The 25,090-nt window shown below is 43.6% G+C and overlaps 1 protein-coding gene across 4 annotated transcripts in view; it reads right to left on the bottom strand.

Moving 5' to 3' along the window:
- The window catches only part of arhgef18b (rho/rac guanine nucleotide exchange factor (GEF) 18b), a 51,101-nt gene extending 30,415 nt beyond the window's left edge, over positions 1-20,686 (bottom strand). The window contains exons 1-10 of one of the 4 annotated variants that reach the window (XM_066696149.1): positions 20,549-20,686; positions 14,748-14,875; positions 13,853-14,319; positions 12,818-12,995; positions 12,104-12,218; positions 11,709-11,760; positions 11,254-11,298; positions 9,969-10,046; positions 9,661-9,769; positions 8,380-8,581 (exon numbers count right to left, since the gene is read on the bottom strand). In XM_066696149.1, the coding sequence (XP_066552246.1) occupies positions 8,380-8,581; positions 9,661-9,769; positions 9,969-10,046; positions 11,254-11,298; positions 11,709-11,760; positions 12,104-12,218; positions 12,818-12,995; positions 13,853-14,319; positions 14,748-14,762 (1,261 nt within the window). In that variant the 5' untranslated portion in view covers positions 14,763-14,875; positions 20,549-20,686. Of the gene's footprint in view, positions 1-8,379; positions 8,582-9,660; positions 9,770-9,968; positions 10,047-11,253; positions 11,299-11,708; positions 11,761-12,103; positions 12,219-12,817; positions 12,996-13,852; positions 14,320-14,747; positions 14,876-18,729; positions 19,045-20,548 lie in introns of those variants that run through there. The other 3 variants (XM_066696147.1, XM_066696146.1, XM_066696148.1) reach the window with 3 other exon arrangements.
- Between the last annotated feature and the right edge of the window lie 4,404 nt (positions 20,687-25,090).

Here is a 25,090-nt window from a genome sequence, read left to right as displayed (position 1 = left end):
AGGAAGAAAATCTTTAATTAGCTGTAGTGTTGTTTTGGTTCATTTTTTCATTAACCCCCCCACTCATTATTTTCAAATAAAACAAATAAAGCTCTAAAGGCATGGGAGGTGTTGCAAATAACAAAAAGTTTTTAATCATCTAAAGTACAAAACCAATTCCACTGGCTTTTTGTTAAATTCGTTAAATTAATGGCACAAATTCCAACTTAACAAAAAAAGTTCCTTCCTTTCAACATTTCAGTCCAGTTTACAGATCAACAGCTGCATCTGTAGTAATAGTTCAAAACCTGAGTGAGACAGACAAACCTTGAACTCACAACCTTTAAAAAAGTTCACCATAAAAGTTACAGAATGTATAATGACTTAATGCTGAAGTTACATGGCAAATAAGCAATTATCTTTGTTCCTATAGTAGTGCTTAATCTATTAAGATTGTTAGTGGAAAATGTAACCTGCTTTAACATTCATACATGAAGCAAACTTCAAGCATAAATTTGTTTTTAAATTGTGTAATGTGCTGAAAACAATTAGGCAAAGAAATATACATGGAAAAAGACTACAGGCATGACTTGCACAGCAGAGGCCCTGGCAAAAACCATACTTTACAAATATTGATATAAAACTTTGATAAAACTAAGAGGAGGATTTTATTTTAAAGGTGGTATTACATTTGACAAGAAAACTGCTCAAAAGTAAAGTTGCAATCAGTTGTGGCAATTAAAAGGCCACTAAAAACCCTGTTTACTCTAACCACAATCTCCCTAGACTGTGTTTTTATTATTTTCAAACAGTTACTCTAGGTGGGGCTCATACAGTGAGTCAGCCGAATTACATCCATGCTGTGCACCTGTCGGCGACCTGCCAGTAATTGACACAAATATTGGTCGATTTCCCCCCGTTTATAAGAGAGGGATCTATACTGGTTTTGGACACATCAGTGGTTCTGGGGAAACCTGGACAGCTTGGTTTGCAGGATGAAACAGCATATTCAGTGGGAACTATTCGAGGAATGCCGCTCAATAGGCAAGAGACAGGAACCTACTGCACCAGGCTTTATGGGGAAGGCATGCCATGCAAAAGGGAATTAAGTGCACTATCAGTGATTTTACAAGGCCCACTGGAAAGACACAAACATCAGGTGTTTGCCACTCAACACGCATGAACTAAATCAGCCATTTTCCAACCTGCAGGTGATTCTCGGCACTGGCAGGAAGGAAGAGCTGGGAGAGCCAGATTTCTCCGATTTCCCAATACAAATTTGCATGCCATCCATTACCACCACAGACTAACAAACTGGGAGCATGTTTCACTGATGCACAGTCCTACAAGCTGCCACCTAACTCCAAAGCACCATCATTAGTGAATTTTGAACATGATTCACCTACAGCCACAGACACCCAGGAAGCTGAGATACACAGGTGGGGACAGAGAGACCTGCTCACCTCAGAGGCGTCTCATCTTACACTTTACATTATTTTGGATCATCACTGCTTCTTATTATTTTATCTGACTGTGCCAGACTCTCCTTTATCCTTTAATGCAGGCTGGCTTCCTATTTGCTAAACAAATGCGTGCACAAAGGATGATCTCATTTCAATAAAAGTAAAAACAGGGACTGAAAAAGCAGGTGTCCAAGCAACACAGGCTCTTCCACCACAGGGTAAAACCAGTATTATTCAGTGATTTATTTTCGTCTTTCACAACCACAAACCCACTTATCTGTCAACTGCATCCCAATGTGTTAGTCCGAAGTAATGATCCGTGTTTATCTAACTGTCTGGGCACACATCGCCAGCAAAACAACATGGAGACGAATAAATACGAAGTTTCTGTCGCAACATCTGTTTGTACAGCCGTATCGCCACAGTGCCTTCAAACTCACACAAACAGAAATCAGACCTACTGTGGCCACTCGGTTTACATACATCCAGTTTCAAATGCTACTTTATGAACAATGTTTCCACATAACGGCATGAAGGAATGGAAACCCGGTAATTAAACCTGGTAACGGGTGCTAGTGCTCATGTTTCTCCCCCTGACAGCGGAGGCCTACATGTCAACACAAAGCCTGAAGCTCTGCTAGTTTGAGGACTGGACCCGTGTCTTACCTCTGGTGGAAAGTCTGGCACACGGGAGCCCCTATTTTCTCTTTGCGGTTATTCCTTTGACTTTGCTTTCTTACATGTCATCGTTATCATTATTTTTACTGTATTGCCTCGCTCCTGTGTAATTATGTCCCCACGCCTGTGGCCGGTGCTCCCAGCAAAGCCAATGCACAAACTACCATTCCGCACTCGCTCCCTAGTATTTAGACGAGCCTGTCCCCTTTCTCTCGCAGGGCATTGTGGGAACAATCAGTGGCCCACAATCAGCACAGCGCATTCCAGAGCCCGGATCCCTCCTGGTTCTTAAAGCGACAGGGCTCGATTTAACAGAGGGCATAATAAATTAACATTAGTAGTATATAATAATAAATAATTATGCTGACATGTTGAGTTGTACAAGGTAAGTAGTGGTAGTATAAAAGTAGGTATATTGTTTTTACACACACCAAAGCATGTAAATATAAGTATATGTTAGTCAGATGTAGTGATGATACAGTAGTATATATAAATACACTACATTGTACTACACTACAATACAGTACATTATACTGCACTGCATTATATAACACAGCAGTACTACATTGCACTACATTACACTGTATAATATAACAACACAGTACTACAATACCAAACCATATGAGAATTCCTTACAGCTTCATCAACACTTTAAGGGGAAAATATAGATCTGTATCTGCAATGACTCTCTGTGTACTGTAGGACTAGGACCGGAGACCCCTGTTGTACTGTGCTGAGAACTGCAGTACACAAGTAAAAATGACCTATAGAGAGACATTGAATTTTAATTAATACTTTTAGTTAGTCTCTAATAAAGCAGCTTATTCTCCCCTCCCTTTATCTCATAACTACAACTTCAATATGATTGTGATTGTGATTATTAGTAGTAGTGCTGTTATTGTTATTTCCAGAGAAGTTATGGTTTGGGGTTTGTGCGTGTAGTAATACGATTGGAGCTGTAGTTACAACATAACATGGTCAAAACTTGGCCACATTTTTAACAGTCAGTATTTCTCATGAATTAATCTATGAATACCACAAGACGAACACATGATTACCTCATGCACATCATCTGAGTTCAGGTGTATGTATAAGTCAGGGTTCATTATGTAATCAACATTACAATGATAATCCTCCGGTAAACATTCATTTATTCACAAGAAACTACTGACCATCATTTTAAAGTGTTATCAACTTGATCAGTAAAAAGTAATGATTGTTTATTTTAATATATATTAAACATTGACATGATACACATGATAGGTATATAGAGAAAGGGAGGGGTGAAAGAGACATAAAGACTTAAAAAGGATGCAGACCTACACTGCCGTTGAAAGCTCTGGGTCTCTGCTTTCTAATGAGCTATGAAACCAGCAACATGCAATTTAACTTTACCATGTATTTTATCATGATTCTAGCATGTTTTACCATGTTTTGACCATGCTTTTTTAATATTTTTCAAATTGTGGTACAATTTCCCATTGGTTTTACCATGTTTTACAAAATATGTATCACTTTTTGACCATGTATTTCCCATGATGCACCAGACTACACTCTATTTTACCATGGTTAAATCATGCCACACCACACTACACCTTACTGGATCTTTATCCTAGTACACCACCAAAAGTGTCATAGCCTCATATCTGGCCCATGGCCCCCCTTTGACAGTTCTTGTTCACTTAAGGAACTTTAAACTGCTATCAAACTTTGTTTTTTCCTTATTGGGCCCGTATTTGCATTCTATAAACGGCGTTGAAGCAAAAACAGCTTAGATATCTGCTATTATACTACAGCTACATACCTACAGATATTTTCGATTTTAGCTGATTATAATTTAAAATAAAGGCATCTGCTCCAACAGCTGTAAATCCTCACTGCTGATTGGCTATCAAACGTATTGGCTAAGGGGACCACATCATTTTCTTTCACAGAGAGGTATTGCTTTCTTAATTGATTATTAATCAGTCCTTATTGGCCATTTCCATTATGTATCATGCACAGACAGTATTTAATAATGTGTATAATGCAACACGAAAGCATATATTGCATGCTAATATAATTTAGATGAGAGTGCTCACTCTTTAACCCTATTCATTGGTGTTGCTTCTGTTTACCAATAAAGAGATATGGGTGTAACAAGTCATCATCACTTCGCCTTCCACAGGGAAGCACTGGGGCTGTGGTGCTAACAGCATCAATTCACAACACTCAATAAAGTCAGCCGTGTGTTGATGCGGCCTAGGACTCAGAGTGAGTGATACTCTGATCATATCACTGGAGGGCAGTATCTTCTCTCAGCATTGCATGAACCATATACATGGCCTCACTTACTGTTTCTTTTGACAGTTTTTTTATATCCTTGTAAAGCCGAGTTAGTAAATCTCTGACATAGCACTATTAGTTACAATCATGCTACTTATTTATGCACAGTCTCCAACAGTGCTATGGTCAACACTTTTATTATATCAGTACCTTCTTACTAAAATAAAAAAAGGGAGAAAATAAGACTTTTGGAATGACTATTTTTTCCTGTGTTCAGATCAAATGTCAGCGAATGCTGAGATGATGTGGTTTTCATTTCTGATGTCTTTCTTTTCGTTGTTTTGGTTTTGTAATTCTTCATTGGGATTATACAGACCTAAAAATGACGGCAAAGGGAAGGGAGGCATCCATTATGCAGCCTCCTTTTGTGGCTCAGAGACAGCAGTGCTTTCGTCTGGCTAAACAGTGTTTTCATTAAGGGGGCTTGTCTGCAACTCCAGCTGCAGGCAGCCAACAAAACGCAATCTGTTAAACAGTGTTTCAGGGCTCCATTTTGAACAGCTTGGCTGGAATAAAGCACAGCTGGGTTTTATTGCAATATTTAAAGAATACAAAACTGGGTTCAGTAAAATGTACACTATATCCCACCGCCTTCTAAGTGAAATGACTGCTTTTTGTCCATTCGTTGTTAACAGCCTGACAAGTCTCCCACACTGCAGCTGAGAGCTGTGTTTGCCGTCAGGTGTTCTACGGGATTGTTGAAATGTTGCACGAAAAGTTAAGCAATAAATAAATAAATCAACAAGATTCAACTTCTCGTTTGTTTACATTAAATTGGTCCCCAAGAAAACTAATGCTGTCCAAAAACCATACAAGTAACCATCAATCATTAGAATTTGTGAACCTAGTTTTACACTTCTAGTGAGATCTTTTTGGACAGGTTGCATAATACATTAATTTAAATGAACAAAAACTACATATATCTTTTTTTTAAGGAATGCATAAAATATATTGTCAGTATCAAAAAATAAATATAGGTAAAGAACATCATATACTATTATAAAAACAGCTTTAGACCAGCTTGTATCTAGACATGCTGAAATTTAAAATGTATAGGCCTAGCACTGATAGTTATTCAAGGCGGACACTCAGCTATAAAAATGGTTTGGCCATTGTCTTCAATGAGGTCGTCTTGGCAAGAGCAGGGTTTCCCAGGCTGCTTAGTGTTAAGCTGTATTGTAGTGTAACAGCACCGAATGCGTGCAACCCAGTGAATATATCAGCTCGACTTGTTTAATAAGCAACCAAATCTAAACAGCCATACATAATTTTCCCAAACACTGTTGTCTGATTTTTAGATTTATGTCTGTTCCTGGGTGATCCTGGGTTTCGTCTCCCACTGTGTTCTGAAAATACATAAAACCCATTTATGGAGAGGGTTTAATTTAGATTCTATTCAAATTCAATCAAGAGCGCTACACAGATGCGCTTAAATAAATACAGGTTTTCTGACGTGCACCAGGGCTGACTCGGTGTGTATTTTCACAGCCTTTAATTCCCTGCTCTCTGTGTTATGGATGTCACAACTCTCTGTCTCTCGCTTTGTCTGTCTGTCTCTCTCGCTCTCCCTCTGTATATATCAATATGTACAAATAATAGAAGTTCATAGGTCATGCGAAGGGTGTCTCTTATTGTATAAGATGTCATCTCTCACAGTTTATAGAAATATAAATCTGTAGCAAGATAAATAGGCTGATAGAGAGAAAGATAGATAATTTTGTAATAGATCTGGGTTACCTCATGTTAGGAGATTTTCTTTCGCTTGGCTTGAGTGTGTTATTGCTGTCTGCTTGGTAGCAAACTAAGATAACCGCTTCTGACACCCTAGGAGATGGCCAGCGATAAATGAGACCTGGCATCTCCACAGAGCCCCCTACCGACACATCAACTGACAGCTTTCTACCCCTAAGATGAAGTAATTGGTGCTGCATTTTTGCCCTTGTAATTGGCAGACTGATGAGGGGGAAAATCGGGGACCAGCTACCAATTTAACAAAAAAAGAGAGAAAGAACATTTAGGCGCTGAATGCACATGATCTGTCCCTCTCTTGTGAGAGATGCCCACTTTCTTCAATGTCCAGAAATTTCCAAAACAGAATAACTGGGATTACTAACAATGGTCACTTTCTAAGTCCCTTATTAAAGAGGCGCTGATGAGAAACACAACCAATATGCTACTGAATGCATAGTTCAGCCCAGCTACTCCCTTTCAATTTGTTAAACAAAGATTGGCTCCCCATGATTTTCAATTTGTTTTGTAACGTGTTAAGCAAATGCAAAACAAATAAATAAAGTTGAGGGGAAGAGTTTCTCTAGGAGTTTCTCTGTGACTGTTTTCGGCCCTTCCAGTCTTCCTCATGACAGAAACACATGATTTGGAAGAAAAGGTCTGAGATTTACAAGAAGCTCCGCGCTTAAGGAAGTGGGATTACAAAGAGTTTTCAAATTAGTGTCAGTGTCTCCAGTTGTTTGAAAGCTATATTTAGGCAACATGTTGAACACTCTTCACAAATTCTATTAATAATACATAATGCAAAACAGATATCCCAACTGCCAACAGGTATCAGTACCAACAACCAAAAATGAAAATAAATACAATATCAATGCATATTATAGTACAGTTACAAAGTCAAGACAAAATCATTTCATTCAACCTGAGGTTTCTTTTACTTTCCTTTTCACACACCCCTCCCCATCTATCTGAAACCAAATTCTTCTGCCTTTCTGATGCCGAGCAGTCAACCAACTGACAGGCAAACCATTTTAGTCAAATTCAAATCACTGACCTTGACATCTTAGACACTCCTGAGACGCTGCACCATCAAAACAACAAGCCCAAGCAAAAGGATGCCCATAACAGCACGTTAAAGGAGGTGCATGCAGAGTAACCCAGACCAAGCATGTCAAATAGAGGACTGACAATTACAGGTATCCAATAAACAATACAAATTACATGCTTTATATTTTTATACATTCCAGTCATCAGTGTGAATTCTGTGTGGAAAATGCTTAGGGTGAACTCTTTAATAAAAGTGAACAAGGTTTCTCACTCTAATCTGTAAATGAAAACAAATCAAAAAAGGTTTTGTTTCTGGTTGTTTACAGCAAATCATAACCTTAATATTTGCCATCCTGATAAAGGATATCAACAGCAAGGGAAGCCAATCACAGAGAAAGAATATTTGAGGTTTGATTGGAATTTCTCACATTATAGTGAACAAATGTTCTTTCCTTACAGGAGTTGCCAGATTGGTAGGGGAAAAATCTGAACTTCCTCTTCAATCTCTTGAACGTCACCTAAGCATGGAAGTCTGCCAGTTTCTTTAGCAGTTTACACCGGTCTTTTATAACACTGGAAGTTTTTCTTGCTTGAATCAATTTAGGGATCGTAGTGGGCATGGAAAATATATAACTATGACACTTAGGGGTTGTATGTCGAGGCTTGTTCAACTCTTTCAACTTTCAAATAATGAAAAAGCACATCAAACACCAGCAGCAAACCCAACCACACACACACACACGTTAATATTGGTCAGGAAAAGTGAAGACAGCACACCAGAGTACCACATGCAATACCGCAGGGAAATGAGGATCGATTGCTAGTTGAGTGAGGAAAACCAATTGCAGCTCGGAGTTCAGTCTCCGCCTCAGACTTTCTGAACATGGAGTTAACGGCAGGGGATGGGGTCAAACTCAATGCTGAGTTTAAAGGGAAAATCCAGCTGGCCAACCAGCAAAGGACAATTAATTGCATTTGAAGTGCAGTTCGTTTTTGAAGAATACAAGAGCACTGGGCCAAAATCTCACATCAAATTATTAATATTATTATTATTATTATTATTATTGTTTGAAATGAATTAAAATCGAGCTCCGAGTTGCAAGTGTTTGCCGTGGGGGTGAGGAGGGTGTGAAGGCCATGCCGTGGCAATACTCACTGAGACACTGCAGGCTATTCCTTGTCAGCAGTGTCTTGCTGCAGAGCGTGCATGTGGCCCAGCTGGAGAAAGTGCCCGTCACAAACTGGTGCCCGTTCCGCATGCGCCCCTTCTCCTTGGGTTCCTTCTCCCTCTCTTTCTCTTTCTCCCTCTCCTTCTCCCTCTCTCTGTCTCTCTCTTTCTCTTTCTCGCGATTCTTACCCTGGGGAAACAACAGCAGACACAGAGGCAGGTCAACAACAGGGAGGCGAGCAAAATAAATTACAAAACGTGACTGACTGACCAACTCCCCTCAGGAAAGATTCCCTTTGGCAAATGTACCATAAATGTACAATGTGTGCTCTCAGATTTACTGTGGCTTCTGGTGGCGTCCAATGGGTTCAATGTGCCTTACTACAGTGGACCAAATGACAGGAAGATTTATGTTTCCAAAGCAAGTGGAAAGCACCATGAAGCCACATCTAGCAATGACAGTAAGACCATGTTAAAAGTGCCAAATTACTATGGTATATTAACCAAGGTATACTTGCCTAGGGGTGGTACCAGTCAGACATCAGTTTTATTAAACACAGCTTCTGGTGAAACTTGGGCCATCAGCATTGTTAATGTTGGTTTTTATACACATACAAACAGCAGATGTACTGTACACAAGGGCACTACTATACAAGTTAAGCCTCCAATATAAATAGAGTTTCCAGGTCTGCCAAGGTTTATGGAAACCAGGGGAGGAGAGAGGAACATTAACAAATTGACTGTTGTTTAGAGACCAAGCAGGGGTCCTGAGTAATGAACATAGGAGGCAGGCTGATGACTGCTGACAAGGGCTGGGGGGGTGTTTATCACACAACGTACGAACAGGAAGGAAAGCCACACGGGCTGAGGTGAGGTGGCATGCACTTTTTCAACCAGAAAGGAAGCAAAAAAACGAAACACTACCTTTTTAAGAAACAGTAGTTATTTTGAGATACAAGCTGGTTATTTGACACAGCTCAATGATTCTTTGTTTTGTTACCAAAAAGAGACGTTCAAATACTGAGGGGAATAATATTACAAAACCTGAACCAGTGTTTTCAGAAGTACATATTAACAGAAACCACCATCTGAAGTTCAGGTTGGTTTCTCACAGGGATTACAGTCTCTTGATGTTGACCTGAAGTAAAATACAGCTCTGGAAAAAATTAAGAGACCACTTGACATTGATTTCTGAACTTCTTAATTTTTTTCATAGCTGTATATAATTTCACCAAGAGCGTGTGAGCTTGTTTCAGCCTGGACAATCACCTTGTCTTTCTGGAAGGACCCTGTGACTCTGTTCTTCAGGGAACTCAGCCTCCGCTTCACTTTCGTGCCCCGCTCCACTTTTTCAGTCCGGTCTTCCTCATCCTCATTTCTGTCAGACAGAGAGGGACTGCTTCATATCATGATTAAAAAAATACAATAAATCCTTAACACAATTTTCAGGATGACAAGAGTCAATTGAAATATTCAATGGAGAAATATTGGACTTGTAAACACCATGAATAATTACACTCTCATTGGCGTTGTGTGAGCATCTTCTTGGAAAGTGGGCAACGACATTCCCGACTTACTCGTTAGAGAGAAACTCGTACCAGGTCACATTTCCCGAAGACTGCTTGGTCTCCGAGCGGGCCGACCGTTGCTTGGCCCTGTGGAAGAAACACAGTGAACACCACTTCTGTGCAACAATAAAGAGCTGACGGGAAGTCCAACAGAATCTGACACGACACCAGACTCAACTGTCTGGCAGGTGTACTGGGTTAGAAACAAACAAGGAATGGCCGAGTCCAGTCCAGCCCTGAAACTGAAATCCACCTGAGATATGGCAGGACATGCTGTAGGAGCCACAGCGATATAGAGGTTCATGTATGTAAAGACGGGGCTAAGGATGTCATGGATATTAGCGTGACAATGATCTTTTTGATATCCATATCATCTGTGAGATGTCGTACACAGGCAATCCAAACTGGGTTCCCTTCAAACACACAACGTGAAGAGCCCTGCCATATTGAAACAAACACCTCTGATAAAAATAGAGTCCAAAAGGTCAATTTTCCATGATGCACAAGGCCAAACCTCACAGGTAGGAGTTTTCTACATGTGTCCTCTTGTTTCAGAGTTTTGTAATGATCCATTTGGCCCAAGCTGCTTATTGGCAATAATATGGCAAGGGGTCCTCAGGTTCAGTACGTGAAAGCCTCTTGGCACATCTTGTGTTATCATCACACACTCAGCGAAGCATACTGTCAAAAGGGTGAGTCTGTAGGCTCTAGGCCTTTTCTTCCCATGCTTTTGTTACCAGGTTGCAGTTAGTGGTTGCATTAGGGCAAGCAGGCTTTCACTGGTAGTTGATTAAGCTCTTTGTTTTCAGTCTGTACTTGTTGTAGTTCTTCCTCTACCTGCCTTTAAACCTACAAACACCTGCCATTATGGCAATCTGCGCTCCTCTCCTCACAAACCAAGTTGTGAGTTGAATAGTCTGTCTGCACGGCTAAAACCGAATCCCCTTTGCCTCTCGTGCGGTGCGTCTTTTTGATCAAATGCAACATAAACACCCAGGAATATCTCCAAGTTGTATCAACACACTAAAACACAAAATGGGCTGAACCTGGCCGTCAGAGCCACAGCTTGGTGTAACAGCCGCCCCTCTTTTCGCTAGTGCCTGACCTCGTCCCTTCTCCTATGAAAACCGGCTTGTTCAAGCTACAAAGCGAGAAACAACTTGAAAGCACACTGTGATAAATATCTTCCTCTAGTGTTTTGGTTTAGAGTCAACACCAGCTCAAAACTAAAAGGCAGGTAGACGATCACACAGTAAAAACTGAAAACCGAGAGCACTAGCCATTGTTTACTTACCCGTGGTACTGCTTTAACTCTTGTAGCACTTGCGTTACCATCAGCCTAAAACAAACAATATATTGAAACAGACCGCTAAGCTCCACAGACACATACGGTGGACTGAGAGCCCTGATTTACTATCCTACACAAGTCTCTCCTAAACTTCTTCACGGAGGTATCACCCCATCTGATAGCAAAGGCAGGGTCTGATTTATAGACCTGCTGAAATGCACTGAATAAACCTCAGCTGTGGTTCTGGAAGTGCTGATGGGTCAGAGGTGAAAGTAATGAGGCTACCTCTGTGAGTGGGAAAGGAGAATAGGGTGGTTAAAATGCGTCTGAGTGACATATTTGTAATCTCCCAGAATGCACCTGTGATACTCTCCTGGGTGCGACGTTTTATAGTGAGCTTTAATTGAAAAAGCCAGCTCTGGTTGGTTGTTAGAGATAAGGTGCTCAGGCGCTATACGTACATGCGGCTTTGCTGTTCCTGGGTCTGTGTATTATCTTCCATGTCCTGTCCATCTTTAATCAACACAAAATAAACAAACAAATCAATAAACATAAAAACATTGAAACCATGTTTGTTAACATTATTATAATGAACCCTCACGAATTCAGACTGATCTCTGGAGATGCCTACTCAGAAGGAGTCACTGTAGATGGCATTTTCTGTGGGTCTGGGTTGGGATCTTTAACATTGTTTAAACAGCTTGATCATGTGAGCCGGCTGAGGGATTTTGTTTCATGCTGCACCACAAAATTCACCCCCCACCCAGTTGTAGTGATTTCAGATCAGAAATGTAGCAGCCCTCCAGTCGTGTCTGTGGATAACGAGCGCAGTGTGGCTGAGTCTCGAGGCACCGACCTCCTTGCATGGGCAAAGATGTTTCCCAGCTGCGTGATATGCGAGCCGTGCTGACCCTCTCGGTCGTCAGCACCACAGACTTGGAGCGCAGTCTCTTGGCAGCTTCATCCTTCTCCTAAAACGAAACGAAAGAGTCTTTTATTAAAGATCAGGGCGAACGAGAGAAACCAAACAACAAGAACAAAAAACAAACCCCCGGTGCGAGATACACGTCTTCCTCCCTGCAATACGATTCGGAGTGGAATTCCCTTTGATTAGAGCACAAGGTGTTTTTTCTGTTGTGCGAGTTTTTGGGACAACCTGCCGTGTGCCGGGCTGCAGACGCACATTGAGCTTGGCAGAGCCGAGTCTTGCTCAGTCGGCGCCCGGACCCCACAGTCAGACTCTCAAATCTTACAGTCATAATCCTGTCATAGAAGCAGTACTCCATCACTCCATCGGCTGTGTACAGTTCTGTAGCTCTGCCAAGCTTCTCACGAATCAAACCAGTTGTACCACACTACAGCACTGGGCAAGAGAGAGAGACTCGATACGCTGGAGTCACTGCCTGTATGGCACACTCAGAGAGGCGTCACAATCTGGAACAAACTCCCCAGCGATGTGGCAGAGGATGACTGTGCAGTGTGGACTGATTTTGTCCTACTGTGGCCTTACACTGGCCACAATAAGTACTTGTGTGTGTGTGCGCGTGTGTGAGTGATTAGTCCACGTTACCGAGACTGAATCCTTTGCTGTAGATTCCTGTTGATTGCTGTGCTGCTCTCTGTCTCCACTCTTGTCCCCAGAAGCAGAGCACTCTGGGTACACAAAGGCCTTTTCCTGTGAGGTGTGAGTGGGGCTGTCTTCCCCCTGCTCTCCATCGCTGTCCCTGGACGGGGTGTCTAGACTCAGCCTGCCGGGGGACACAGACACACATTGCTGTTACCCCTCCATCACAAACAGCTCTGTTAAGTGACATCTCTATTCAAATTCATGTTGAAAAAGGCACATTATATACATGTTTATATATGACATAAGTGTGCAACATGCATCTTTGTGTGCCGCACTTGTGTGCTTTCGATATGAACTGAACAGGAAATGACACGTTACTTCAACAGTGGCTTCTTCGGAATGAGAGGTGATGCAATAATCGTGAGGGGAATTGGTTTTGAGGGAGATGACTTTCAGTATTCGTTTGTGACGGTTTGTTTGTTTGTTTGTCCATCAAAGAGAGCAACAGCCACAATGAAGAAGAGGTTAAAAAACAACAAAAGATCAGACAATCCTGATGCCGCACGCCTGGGAATAACATGGATGATGAAAACAGGCTTTTACATGCAGCTGCTTTTAAATGCTACCTCTTGTCAGTTGTCAGTGACAGTATTTTGTATTCCTATCAAAAATTACAGCACAAAAACAAATCTCGGGTTCAGGTAATGATTGCAAAAGTGGTTTAGCCCTGAAAATTCAGCCTCTTTGCTTTTTCTTTCTCTCTCGGCAGAGCAAATGAGGAAGTCAGTTTAGCCAGCTGTGACTGGCCCACAATGCGAAGTGTAAAATTAGAGCCGTGGTTTTCTGAAAGAGCTGATGGACTGATAAAATATCTCAACAAGCCCCCCACTGCACACTTTCTCCACATACATTTCTGTGCCGATGTTTATCACAGCGAGGGGAAAAACAAGACAAAAAATAAAGCTGCACAAATATTACATCGTGAATTTTTTTTTAAAGTTTAAACGCTCTTTGGCAACGGGATGGACGACCTCTCACCTCCTCCCCAAGTCCACTGGGGACAAAGGGGGCTCCCAGCTGTGTCTTCTTGATGTGGACATGGAGCGTACTAGAGTGTATAAAGACCCCGATTCTATGTCGTTGTCTTCCAAATACAGAGTCGTGTCGTCTGTGGCCGTTTCACTGTGGGCGGTAGTGTCCCTGTCACAGTTCTGGGCCGCCATGACTGAGGTGTCCAACTGGCTGGCCATGGTCTCCTGGTAAGACAGGTAGCTGGGGCAGGAATTGCTGTCGGCCACGTGTTGAAAGTAGGGTCCAGGCTGGAGCTGCAGGCCGCTGGGGCACAGGTGGTCCTTCAGGGGGGCGCTCTCCCTCGGCACGGGCAGCTCCAGGTCTTTGAAATACTCTGTCCCACGCAGGGAGGGGTCTAGGGACAGGATGTCCTCGATGCTGCCGTCGGCGTCCAGTGTGGGTTCCTCGAAATCTGTGTCTGCAGAGGAGTCATCCTGGGGAGACCGGGCGCAGCGATGGGAGGAGGAAAAGAAGGGGAAAACAACAACAAGCAAACAAGAAACAACCGGTGAGTTGGATTTCAGAGCAGTGCACTTTCAAATAAAGAGCGTTTTTAAAATAAGGTCTGAAATAATAATACTCATTTGAAATTATTGATATATTGCCACAGCTAAAGTACAATTTGAAGTGCGTATTGTTGCTTTGCTTTGCTTTGCTTTGCTTTGCACTCTCTCTCTCTCTCTCTCTCTCTCTCTCTCACTCACTACAACTATAGGAAACCACTGCAAAACTATGGTACAACCACAGTTCAAAACAAAACAAAAACTTGTAAAAAGTGCAAAAACCATCTTGTCATTTTCCCAGGGTGGGTAAAACCTGCATGTGGGATGTGGGGAGATGTGTCAGAGAATGAGGGCTGTACCTTCTCCTCAGTCATGCCGCTGAAGAACACGTCCTCTGCGATGGACGGAGGGGACAGGGACGAAGGGGACACACATCCTGTCCCAGAGACGCTGGAGAATTCCCTGGAGCATGGCTTGCACTCGGACCCTGCACAGACACAACACCAAAGGACGACCTGACCTGGAGCTCTGGACCAAGAGATCGTTTACGGGCAGCTGGACTCGAGGGATGTCAAAGCACACTTCTGAAGCAGATCAATCCAGAAGGTCCATTTAAGCTTCTTATTAAGAGCAAGATGCTACAATACTTGCCCCCATGTTGGGTTGCTACATCTGTTGATGTGACATAGATGTGGTGTGGCCACCCTAGCCAGCACCCTTTCTGCAGTAAACACTGAACCCGTCTTACTCTCTTCTTCTTTTTTAAAGTACAGGTGGGGCATGCTGTGAACTTTGACCTCATCCACAAAAGGTATGGAACAACGAACAAATGTATCAGTCATGCCAACGCCCCAATCCTCTCTCAGCACCTCTGAAAAGCCTCCCCTCTTCTCTGAGACTGCTCCTGTGTGTGACAGTGCTCTAATGATATCTATAGGGCAGCCGCGGCAATTAAGTAAACTGACATTTGGCAGAGCCGGCGCGATACATTAAATAATAACACCTCGTGTTGATAGAACACGCCGAACTCTCCCAGTTACACTATTACAGACTCAGCTCGACGGGCAAGACGATTAATCAAGGCAGGCCGTAAAACAAGATCAGGCCCTTGTGGCTTTAAATACTAATGGTCGGGGTGCACTAAAAATGGTTTCGTTAAGAACTTGCAACATAAACACCCCAGTCGTGGTTTCTCCCAGACTTAACCCTGACTTCTGACAAAGGCTTATGTAAGCAGATTCTCTCACATGGTTTTCTTAACCCTCCTTGCTTCACGTGTACATTTTCACGTTGATTCAGATCCTTCACGTGAAGCTCTCGGCCGTCCAATAGCCTGTGTCCCCCCTCTTGGGTGGCATAGTGCTATATTACCCTCCCCAGTTACGGTCTAATTAGTCTTAAACACATTTTAAACTGGCTCAAGTGGAAAACTCCTCTTCAACTGTTCCCGTGTCTACCCCTTAGCACAGACAACTTGCTCTTTGTTTGCACTTGTTAGCTCATTTATACTAGGCTGTATACTTTGTATTTTGTTCTGATTGTATTTACTGTACTTAGCAATCTTTTGAAAATGTTTCTTGAGAGACTGCAAGTCGCCCTGCGCAAGGGCGTCCGCTAATAAATAAATAATAATAAACTGATGCAAGTGGAAAATGTTGCACAGCTCTTGAGATATTAACACACAAATACACACCGGCTAAAAACGAAAAACAGATCTGTTGGGAGATGATGAAGTCAAATCAAACACCGTAAACAAAATCAAATAATGTTTGTGAGAGACACAAAGACTCATAGGAATGGTTGATGGTTAGAAGAGATAAACTATCCAAGTACAATAACTAGCTGGAAAATTAGGAGTGACAAGTTCAGTGCTGGGAGGCTATAAGGGTCTAGGGATGGCTTTAAATCATGAACTGCTTCCAATTTGCAAATGATTCCTGCTGTTCAAGACTTCCGAAGAGCTCAGAAGGAATTAACACAAGACCTCATGACCCTCAAGGACCACAACTGCCCACAGTTTGCACATACACATACATACACACACACACACACACACAATCGGGACCTGTCTCTTTAACTATGAGCATAAGCATGTTCTCAGACATTCTGCTGTTGGTGTTCAGTAGAGGAACCTCCCTTCCTCAGATGATGGGGCCATTTCTTGCTCAATGCAAATCCCTGCAACCCCAGAGACAGCATGATGCTTTTTACAGCAATAATATCCTTTTATGGTTGGCCCAGCAAGGTGTGAGATGACATAACTCTGGATTTAACATAACATCAGGCCCTGCTCCCCCTGGCTCTTTAATGTTTTAGCTCTGTCACTGCCTGTCGCGCCGTTGACACATTGTCGAACCTTCGGGGGCCCCTCCACTCCTGTTGACAAACCATACGCCCAAGTGCAGATTAATAACGGAGGAATTTGAAGGGCTTTAGTTATGTCAGAGTAAGGCTTATCCACAGGACTGCAAGATAATATGGGTACTGTGTTTCCCTGCTTTCAGAACAGATATCATCCTGTGTGTTGGTCGATTTATTACCAGTTATTAATTGTCCAAATGACAGGTGGTACCACTAATTTGTACACTTTAGGAAGAGGTGCAAACTTGCAGCCCACAATGTAAGACACTCCTCTTGAATTAACAAGCAGATATGCTTCTGTCCTCTCCCCCTTTCCAGCATGCAATGGACAGATTTGTCTTGTGGCCAGATCACATTATCTGCTGTTCGGGTCGTCTCTTATGACAGGTGTTGCAATCTAATGTGGTTGTTGGGCATGGTTCTGCCGAGGATGTGAAGAGGAAGTAAACAGAGCGAAGGGAGGACAGTCATGGTGTATGGAAGTGGGTCATGCATTCACGTGTGTTAGTGCTGCCCTGGTATTGCCACAGTGTGACCCATAGTCATGCCACCTGCCCTCACCTCAGCAACTCATACAGATCAGGGGGTAGCAGTTACAACACAACTTTGCTGCCTGGACTTCTGTGTTCAAAAACCACTGACCGAGAAGAGCAGCTGATGGGACCCTCAGATCGAAGGAGCTTTCGAAAAACCCTGACTCATCCTAACTCACAGAATCTAAAGACGGTGAAGGCCCAAGACATTGATTGAGATCTTCAGAGAGATGTGTTATTGCTCTCCACTCTACACACACACAAAAACTGGCTAAACTGCATTCTAGTAGGTTTGGATTTTATATTTCCCTCCAAAGTTCCCTACATCAGACAACACCACGGATATACCAATAAGGGAGATGGCATAACAATTACACTATATTACTAGCTAGCCAGCTGTTTACAACCGGTGTAGGCCAACACTTTGCCTTAATAAAAACTGAAATCCATTTGATTGGCCAGGGGAAAAAGTGTGTCATTTCTACCTGGGTGTTGCTCTAGCTCAGTAAGAGCTGTGTGGTCTCTTTTCCTGTTCAGGTTCATCCAGGAGGTAACCCATGCAGCTGAGGTCAAGGCTCTGTGTCTGGCAGTCATGGTGCCATTCACAAAACTCCCCGTGTCCCATTAACTACGGGAGTGCAGTACAGTGTGGTGAAGTGAAAGCAGTGCAATTTCAAGGGAAGTTGAAACTAGCAATATGCATGCCATCACACAGCAAGATCAGGCTGCAGGCTTTTGGGATTTATAGCTACATTAATAGTCCTTTGCTTTGCTCAGCAGGCAGACTATTTATTTAAACACTGCTCTAACCTTAACATACCTGCTGTAGTTAAAAGAAAAAAAAACAACACATTTCAGCAGCACAGGGAAATCTATTACCCAGGCTTTGGACAGATGTTTCGTCTGTATCTCATCGAGCATCGTCTGATGTCTGCGACTGCTCCACTTGACAAAAGAGCGGTGTCAGCAGGGCAGGTTTGTCTTCTCGACAGATAGATCATTGCAAAAGATTATTTATATGCCATATGGTAGGTCTAGTGTCTTTTCCCTTCGTGGAAAAGAAAGAAAGCAACAAAAAAACATCTCACGGGGAACAAGTAAGGCTGCATCTGAGGGCCATGATGAAATAATGATGCAGCTAAATTCCCTCGATGACGAAAGATTGTTGGATCACGGCTCGAAGCGGAGAAAAGCGTTACATGTTAAACTAGATCTTTGGGACAGGAGATGGGGACCGTATACTAGTGCAGCGACATGAATCGCCACATGAAGAACGATTAAACAACTTTAATGTGCAACAGGATCAAAACATTTTTTTTTCACAGCGATAGTCTTGCCTTATAAAGTGAGATCAGCTAAATCTTTTGTTGTTGTTGTTATGATAACGAAAAGAGACGGAGAGCGCGAGCCAGAGGGAGAGTCATGCAAGGAGACGGCAGAATTATACCTCTTTTGAAGGACCATCGTTTCATCCAGAGCTTGGAAAAGGAAGGCCAGGAGTTGTTCAGAGGGGAGTCCGCCATGGGAATCAGAAAGAGTTGCGCTGCGGTCTGGCTCTGAGGGAGAGGGACTGAGGGGCGCACAAGCCTGGAGCTCGATCACGCACCGGGGAGGATTAGCTAACATATGATACAGGCTCAGAGGTTCCCAAACAGGGGCTGGAGGGAGTGAAGGAAGAAGGGAGAGGGAGGGATGAGAGAAAGGGAAGAGAGAAAGAGCGAGACAGAGAGAGAGGAAAAAGGGGATGGTGGAGTGGGAAACTGAGGAGGGAGGGACGGCGGAGGGAGGACTCCAGTGAGGTCTGTAGGATAGAGGGAGGGGAAGAAAACAAAAAGGAGAGACACGAGAAGGAAAGAGGGGAGAGTGATCGAAGGAGGGAGGGGGCAGAGGGGAGGGAGGGAGGGAGAAAGGCAGTGGCCAAGGGAGGAGTGTAAAAAGAGAGGAACAGAAACAGCCAAGGCTGGGGATACGATTTGTGTTTCTGTCAGTTCTGTTCCCTTTACGCTACAGCTGGGAAATATGACAGCGGTGGTGTCCGTACGTTTCAAGGGCACTCTCTCATTGGCAGGTCATTTATTGTGTATGTGCAATATCCTGCCAAGATAAAGTAGACATGAAATGACCCAACAGGACTTCCCTTTTTAGGAAAGACTACTGGCCTTCTGCTCTGAAGGAGTCACTGCCTAGTGGCTCGGGTCAGAAAACCCAGACACGACGCGCTCGACTTTCCTCAAGTCCAGACTCTCTCTGCTCATCTGCTCTCTGGCTGTCAAAACAGGATGCACCCAGAGTGAAAGTGCTAACAGACACCTGCCGAAGTGTCACAAAACAGCATGAACAGAGAGGCAGCAGAGCGGAGTAGCGGTTAGGGACTCCTGAGCAGAGGGTCTTAAGTTCAATCCCAGGTGGGGGACTCTGCTGTTGCAAGATTCCCTTGAGCAAGGGACTGTACCTAGATTGCTCCAGTAAAAACCCAGCTGTGGAAATGGGTAACAAATATTGTGATCTATGTTAAGGGTGTCTACTAACAAATATAATGACAGTCATAACAGCCCTTCCTTATAAAGAGTGAACTGACGTCAAGTCATTTCTGAACAAAAACGGCCAAACGAAGACCTGAAGTAATTTTTTTGAAGGGGTGGAAAACCACCAAACCCATATCCCCTTACAACTGTGTCACTATCTGCGAGGTAAACGCACAGGCCCTGAGGGGGCTCTTCAGAGACGCTCGCAGCTGCTGAACCAAAATGTAGGTCACGCATTGATCGTTGGAACTCTCCCGGACGTCCTGCAGGCAGATGCACCTCTGTAGCTGGGACTGAGAAGCTGGGGGGGTGAAGCTCGTTGGGTTTGAAAAAGCAGCACCAATTTCCAGTGCAGACTTTTGCATCGAATTTGTGTGACAGACTAGACACCACTCCTCTCAGTACAAGTTGTGTGGTTGCATACCTCCATACATGCAGGTTTAATGATCATAAACAACATCAACTCCAAACATCTGAGATCCAGTGTGAAACATGAATAAAGGCATGTCAGGATACAGCACAAGTAGCATGCAAAGATACAACCTAATATGCTAAAAAAAGTGTCTCAGTCCCACTGTTGCACGGTACAAGTACGGCACCCAATCGGAGCTCAGATTGCAATTGCTCCACCACGAAACAATAACTGCACAGCTCTGTGATCTCAAACTCCCCGCCAAAGAGACGCAAATCCACCCGCGTCCCTTTCGCCACACCGCAGCGACCCCCGTCATGCGAACTCACCAGCAAACCGTTTCAGAGTGTCGTCCGTCCGAGCTCCCTGCAGGGGCTGCAAAAGTAACGCAGTCACCGTCACTCGGGTTCACAGTGGCTGATCGCTGTTCTGGCGCCGCAGTGTGTAGATAGACTCCCGTCCGGAGCTTGAAGTCTCAAAGAGCAGAGCGAGGCAGGGTGTAGGGCAACCACAAGCCTGACACAAGATCCTGTCACCAAGAGCTTCCTCTTTCAGCTGCACAGTGGGGCCGCCCGCCGGCTGACAGCAGCTGTCATTGGTATCGGTGTGGGTACCTGTTCAGAGACGGCACTGAGAAGCAGCTGCACTGTTTGCTCTGTTTGGAAGCCGTGAAATAAAGTGATAAACTTAAGAAGAAAAACTAAAAAGCCAATCTAAGGGACAAGTTCACAGTCTTCCATCACACAGGTTTCTCCACTTCTTATCACAATTTGTGCTGTCTCTTTTCTTTTTAATTTAGGTGTTGCTGAACTCACAGGACACTTGCAGCTGCCAGGCTTGGCACTGGACTGAAAAGAGGTTACACTTTTCCTCAATTGCAAGCTGACCGCTATTTTGGGCTAATGAGCTATGCAAGCAATTGATCCACTCTAATCAAATCATAGCATGGTCAATTTTCATATTTCACAGCGCCACTCCTGGGACTACGCAAATGGCGAAAGGTGTGAAACATGCATGACGAAGCACACACAAGAGAATGAAGATGTACACAACGCCACAAACACAACCACCGTCTCCCCGCCCCCCACTCTTTTCTGGGTGTTGTTCTGTCACTCTGCTCGTGCTCTGGGGCGGCTGGCGTTCACACCGGTGCGGCAGGAAGATCTCGTGGCCTACAAACGTGTGCAGAAGCGGAACTGGAGGTTTGTGCACCTACACAGCGACGTCAACACCCGGAGAGACGGCGCTGCCAATGCTGGCACACTGCACCCGCTGTCACAATGCTGTGGACCAGTAGGAGGCGCTCAAGCCCACTTTCTGGGGAAAACACAGGCTGGCAATCCTGTCTCTCGATGTGTCGTGTGCTCCCAAGAAAAAGACACGCATCCGAAACTCAGTTTAAAATGAAGTTCCCTCGGGCGTTGATGTTCAATTCTTTTCTTGACTTTCACTTGTAAGCTCATGAACGATGGCTTGTTTTTTGGGGGGTCCTAGGTTTAAGAAAGCTTTAATATGAGCAATTATCTGTCATCGAAGTTACCCAGCTACCCTGAAACAAAGCAGACCTCGAACTGGAAGAAAGCTGAAGAAATGAAGTCATAGCAAAACTTAAGACTTGCATCATAGCAGAAGCCTGTTTGGTTTAAGTTTCCCTTTGATAGGACCACTGAGTATTTGAAGTAGGCTGGAAAACAGACAGACAAAGAGACAGAGATATAAAGAGAGGACAAAAAATATATAATACTAAGATATGTTTTTCTGGTCTACATATGCTGAAGAGAGAGAAATTATAAGGCGGCTCTAAAACAGCACTAGTAAGTACTCTAATGTCAACAGGGATTTGGGTTTCAGTTTCACTGCGAGGAGAATATTAATAAAAAAACAATTTCCGCCTCCCACCCCAGACTGCTCTTTCACAGAAGTTGTAAGCAGCAGACTTTTCATAGACCCCCCACTTCTCAGCAGCTCCCATCTTCCTCAGCTAGTTCAAACGGCTTGCGTTTCAACGTAATGGCAACAGTGACGTGGGGAAATATTGCAGCCGGGTGCCGTGTTTGTAAACTGTGTCCCTATTAGGTTGGGCGTCATGAGCAGGGATAAGTTGGGTGTCTAAAGATATTTAAAAAAAGCAGAGTTCTCTCACTGGGAGGTACTGGCCACCAAAAAAGGATTCTTCCCCCCTTTGAATTTTTGTTGAAACTGATAGCATGAGGTTAGTGTCAGGCTAGGTGAGATTGGACAGGTTGCCCATGTAGAATTAACTTTTATATCTGCCAATGGCTGCCCGAGTTTGATGCGGGTGAATGAACTGACCACATTGTTTGAATCCTCTAATTGGTGTTTGGTCTCGGTCTGTAAAAGTCATCAGGATTGTTCGCTCTCTCTGTTCAGACAATGTATTCCCGGGGAAGCTGGAAGTGAAAGGTAGAGGAACGGTAGAGATTATTAGCTCTGAATCGCTTGCCATAAGGTTAGGAGTTGGTCCACGCCCTGCTCTGTCATAGGAATGTATTTATAGATACCTGTGTGCTGAAGGAGATGGTGGGGATGATATATATTTAAATATACACACAGTTTAAGCACATGGAGTTCTTGGACAAACTGATTATAGACAGAACAGAAGAATGCCTCAGGTTTTTTGGCAGTTACACCATGTCCCTAAAACGTAGCGAGATACATTCACAGATTACATGTACCGGTGAAAACAAAGCTGTTTTTTTTTTTTTTTTGCTGACGGAGAAACAAAAATAGGCACATATCTCAGTGTTTCAATTAAAGCAAAATGAATTCCTTTTAACATAAACAGGAAATATTGCAAACTAACTAACCAACAAAACTTGTATCTAAGAAGTCTTGGCTTATGGCTGGGGGGGGGCGGGGAACACGACATCATCAAGTGGTGACATCATCAGTAAACAGTAAACTGAGCTCCGTAACCATGGAGACATCCAGGTCAGGAAACATCTGTGCGCCGCAGTTATTAATAAGTCGAGGTAAATAGTCAGTTATTTTTGTAAGGCTAATGCTTTAATAATGGTGTTTTCTATAAATAATCTAGTATTAGTAAAAGCTTGCAGTAGCAGTAGAATAGAATATCAGTGAAAGTATTCACACAGTAGTTGGTCAGAGTTCTGTTAAAAATGATATTGATAAAACCTGTGCTTTATCACCCTGTGTTTCCCCATCAACTGACAGCCAGGGAAGAGAAGGAGGAAGCCCCCCCCCTAGGAAAGAGATGCTGTGGAGAGAGGAGGGACAGGGGCCTGTGGGATAGACGGCGAGGCAGCGGAGAGGGGGAACAGACAGTGGGAGGGCCTGTGGGGTGAGTGGCCAGGCAGTCAACAGGGGCAGGGAAACAAGGTGTGAGAAAGAGGAAAGTCACTGTCCCACTGAAGAGGGAAGCCACCAGAAACGGGAACGAGAATTCTCTTGGAGACGGCAAGTCAGACACGAGATATCACGACTCGAGCTGCGAGTGGTGTTGTCCCATCCGCAGGGACGGGCGGAAGTCAGAGCGGTGGGTCTCCTGGGCAGCGGAGGAGAACTGGGTGCACTAGGACAGCTGGGACGAAATCAGACTGGGAGGACGGAGGACAGTGGACATCAGGAAGGGGCCAAGCAGGGGGCTGGGAGGAGATGATCACCTTCCCTGAGAGCAGCCAAGGAAGACCCCAACTGGAGGTCTTGGCGGTTGTCACGCATCTTTTATTTTAAATACAAACACAGTATCAATAATAATAAAGGATGACATCTACTCTTGTGCCATCTCTTGCTATATAGTCTATAATCTCGATTTCTCGTCTATAACTACAGACATGATCAGGGAGGTTTGTGTTTGAGGTTTTCACGAGGTTCTGCAAAACCGTGACCAGTTCAAAACAAACGTCTGGACACCCGGAGGAGGAACGCATCGAGGCAAGACATGATGAAACAATTGTTGCCGCACAAACTGGCCCAGTTTCCTTCCGTTTTCTGCGTCGTGATATTCTGTACCTTTAGACATAAAACTGTGCCTCAGAGTGAGCTGCACAAGTAAGCCCCCTGTTCTCAGAGACTGCAGCGTAGTCCTCTACGTCAAAGGTTTAGAGGGAAAAGAAAAGGAAGAACAAAAGCTTGGCTATGAAAGCTGAAGAATATTTGTTCCACCCTTTCTAAGCAGTTGACTTGTGGTGGTAATCCAAACCAAGTGTGCGTGAAATGCACTGTGAAGAAAGAGTAACGCTCTGATCTGGGCGCTAATTGCCTCCATCAGACTGAGTGTGAATGTAAATCTGTGAGCTTTTTCTTCTTTTCTAATCCATTAAATTCTTTAACAATTAATACATACGATATTTTGTGAAAATTCAACTAATTAGGCAGCTACATTGTTTATTACACTTCAGCACAGACAGCAGGGCTAACTACAGGAATGACTAAGCGTGAAAACGTGAGTCTGTAAATCAATAACGGAGGAACTGGTGTAACGCTCTTGGTGCGTTTCTGGTTAAATCCTAGGCTGCTGCTTGAATATAAATAAATATAAATGTGTTGTTATCTGCAGATGTAGATAAAGGGGTGTATAAACAGTGAGATTAGGAGTCGAGAAACAGGCAGATATTAATGAAATTCAGTGCGAGAGAAAAACGCCGGGCCCAACCCCAAACACACACTTCATATCATACCCTCCGCATCTACAGAAAGAGCCGACAACGAAATTGTCAGAAAACAGCATCATCCGGAGGTTTGAATTTCATTTAACGCCACAAGCTGTTCTTGTGATAACACTTTAATGGTTAAGATGTGACAACTGCTGATGGTTTGGAAATTCATGGTGAAGCTGCAATGTTATTTTCAAATGTTATCCTTGTCATTTTGTGTGTTTGTGGTAGACT

Source organism: Amia ocellicauda, chromosome 22 (assembly GCF_036373705.1).
Source record: "Amia ocellicauda isolate fAmiCal2 chromosome 22, fAmiCal2.hap1, whole genome shotgun sequence".
Classification (NCBI taxonomy): Eukaryota; Metazoa; Chordata; class Actinopteri; order Amiiformes; family Amiidae; genus Amia; species Amia ocellicauda.
Note: the sequence above shows the minus strand (reverse complement) of the source record. Positions and strands in the feature narration are given on the sequence as shown.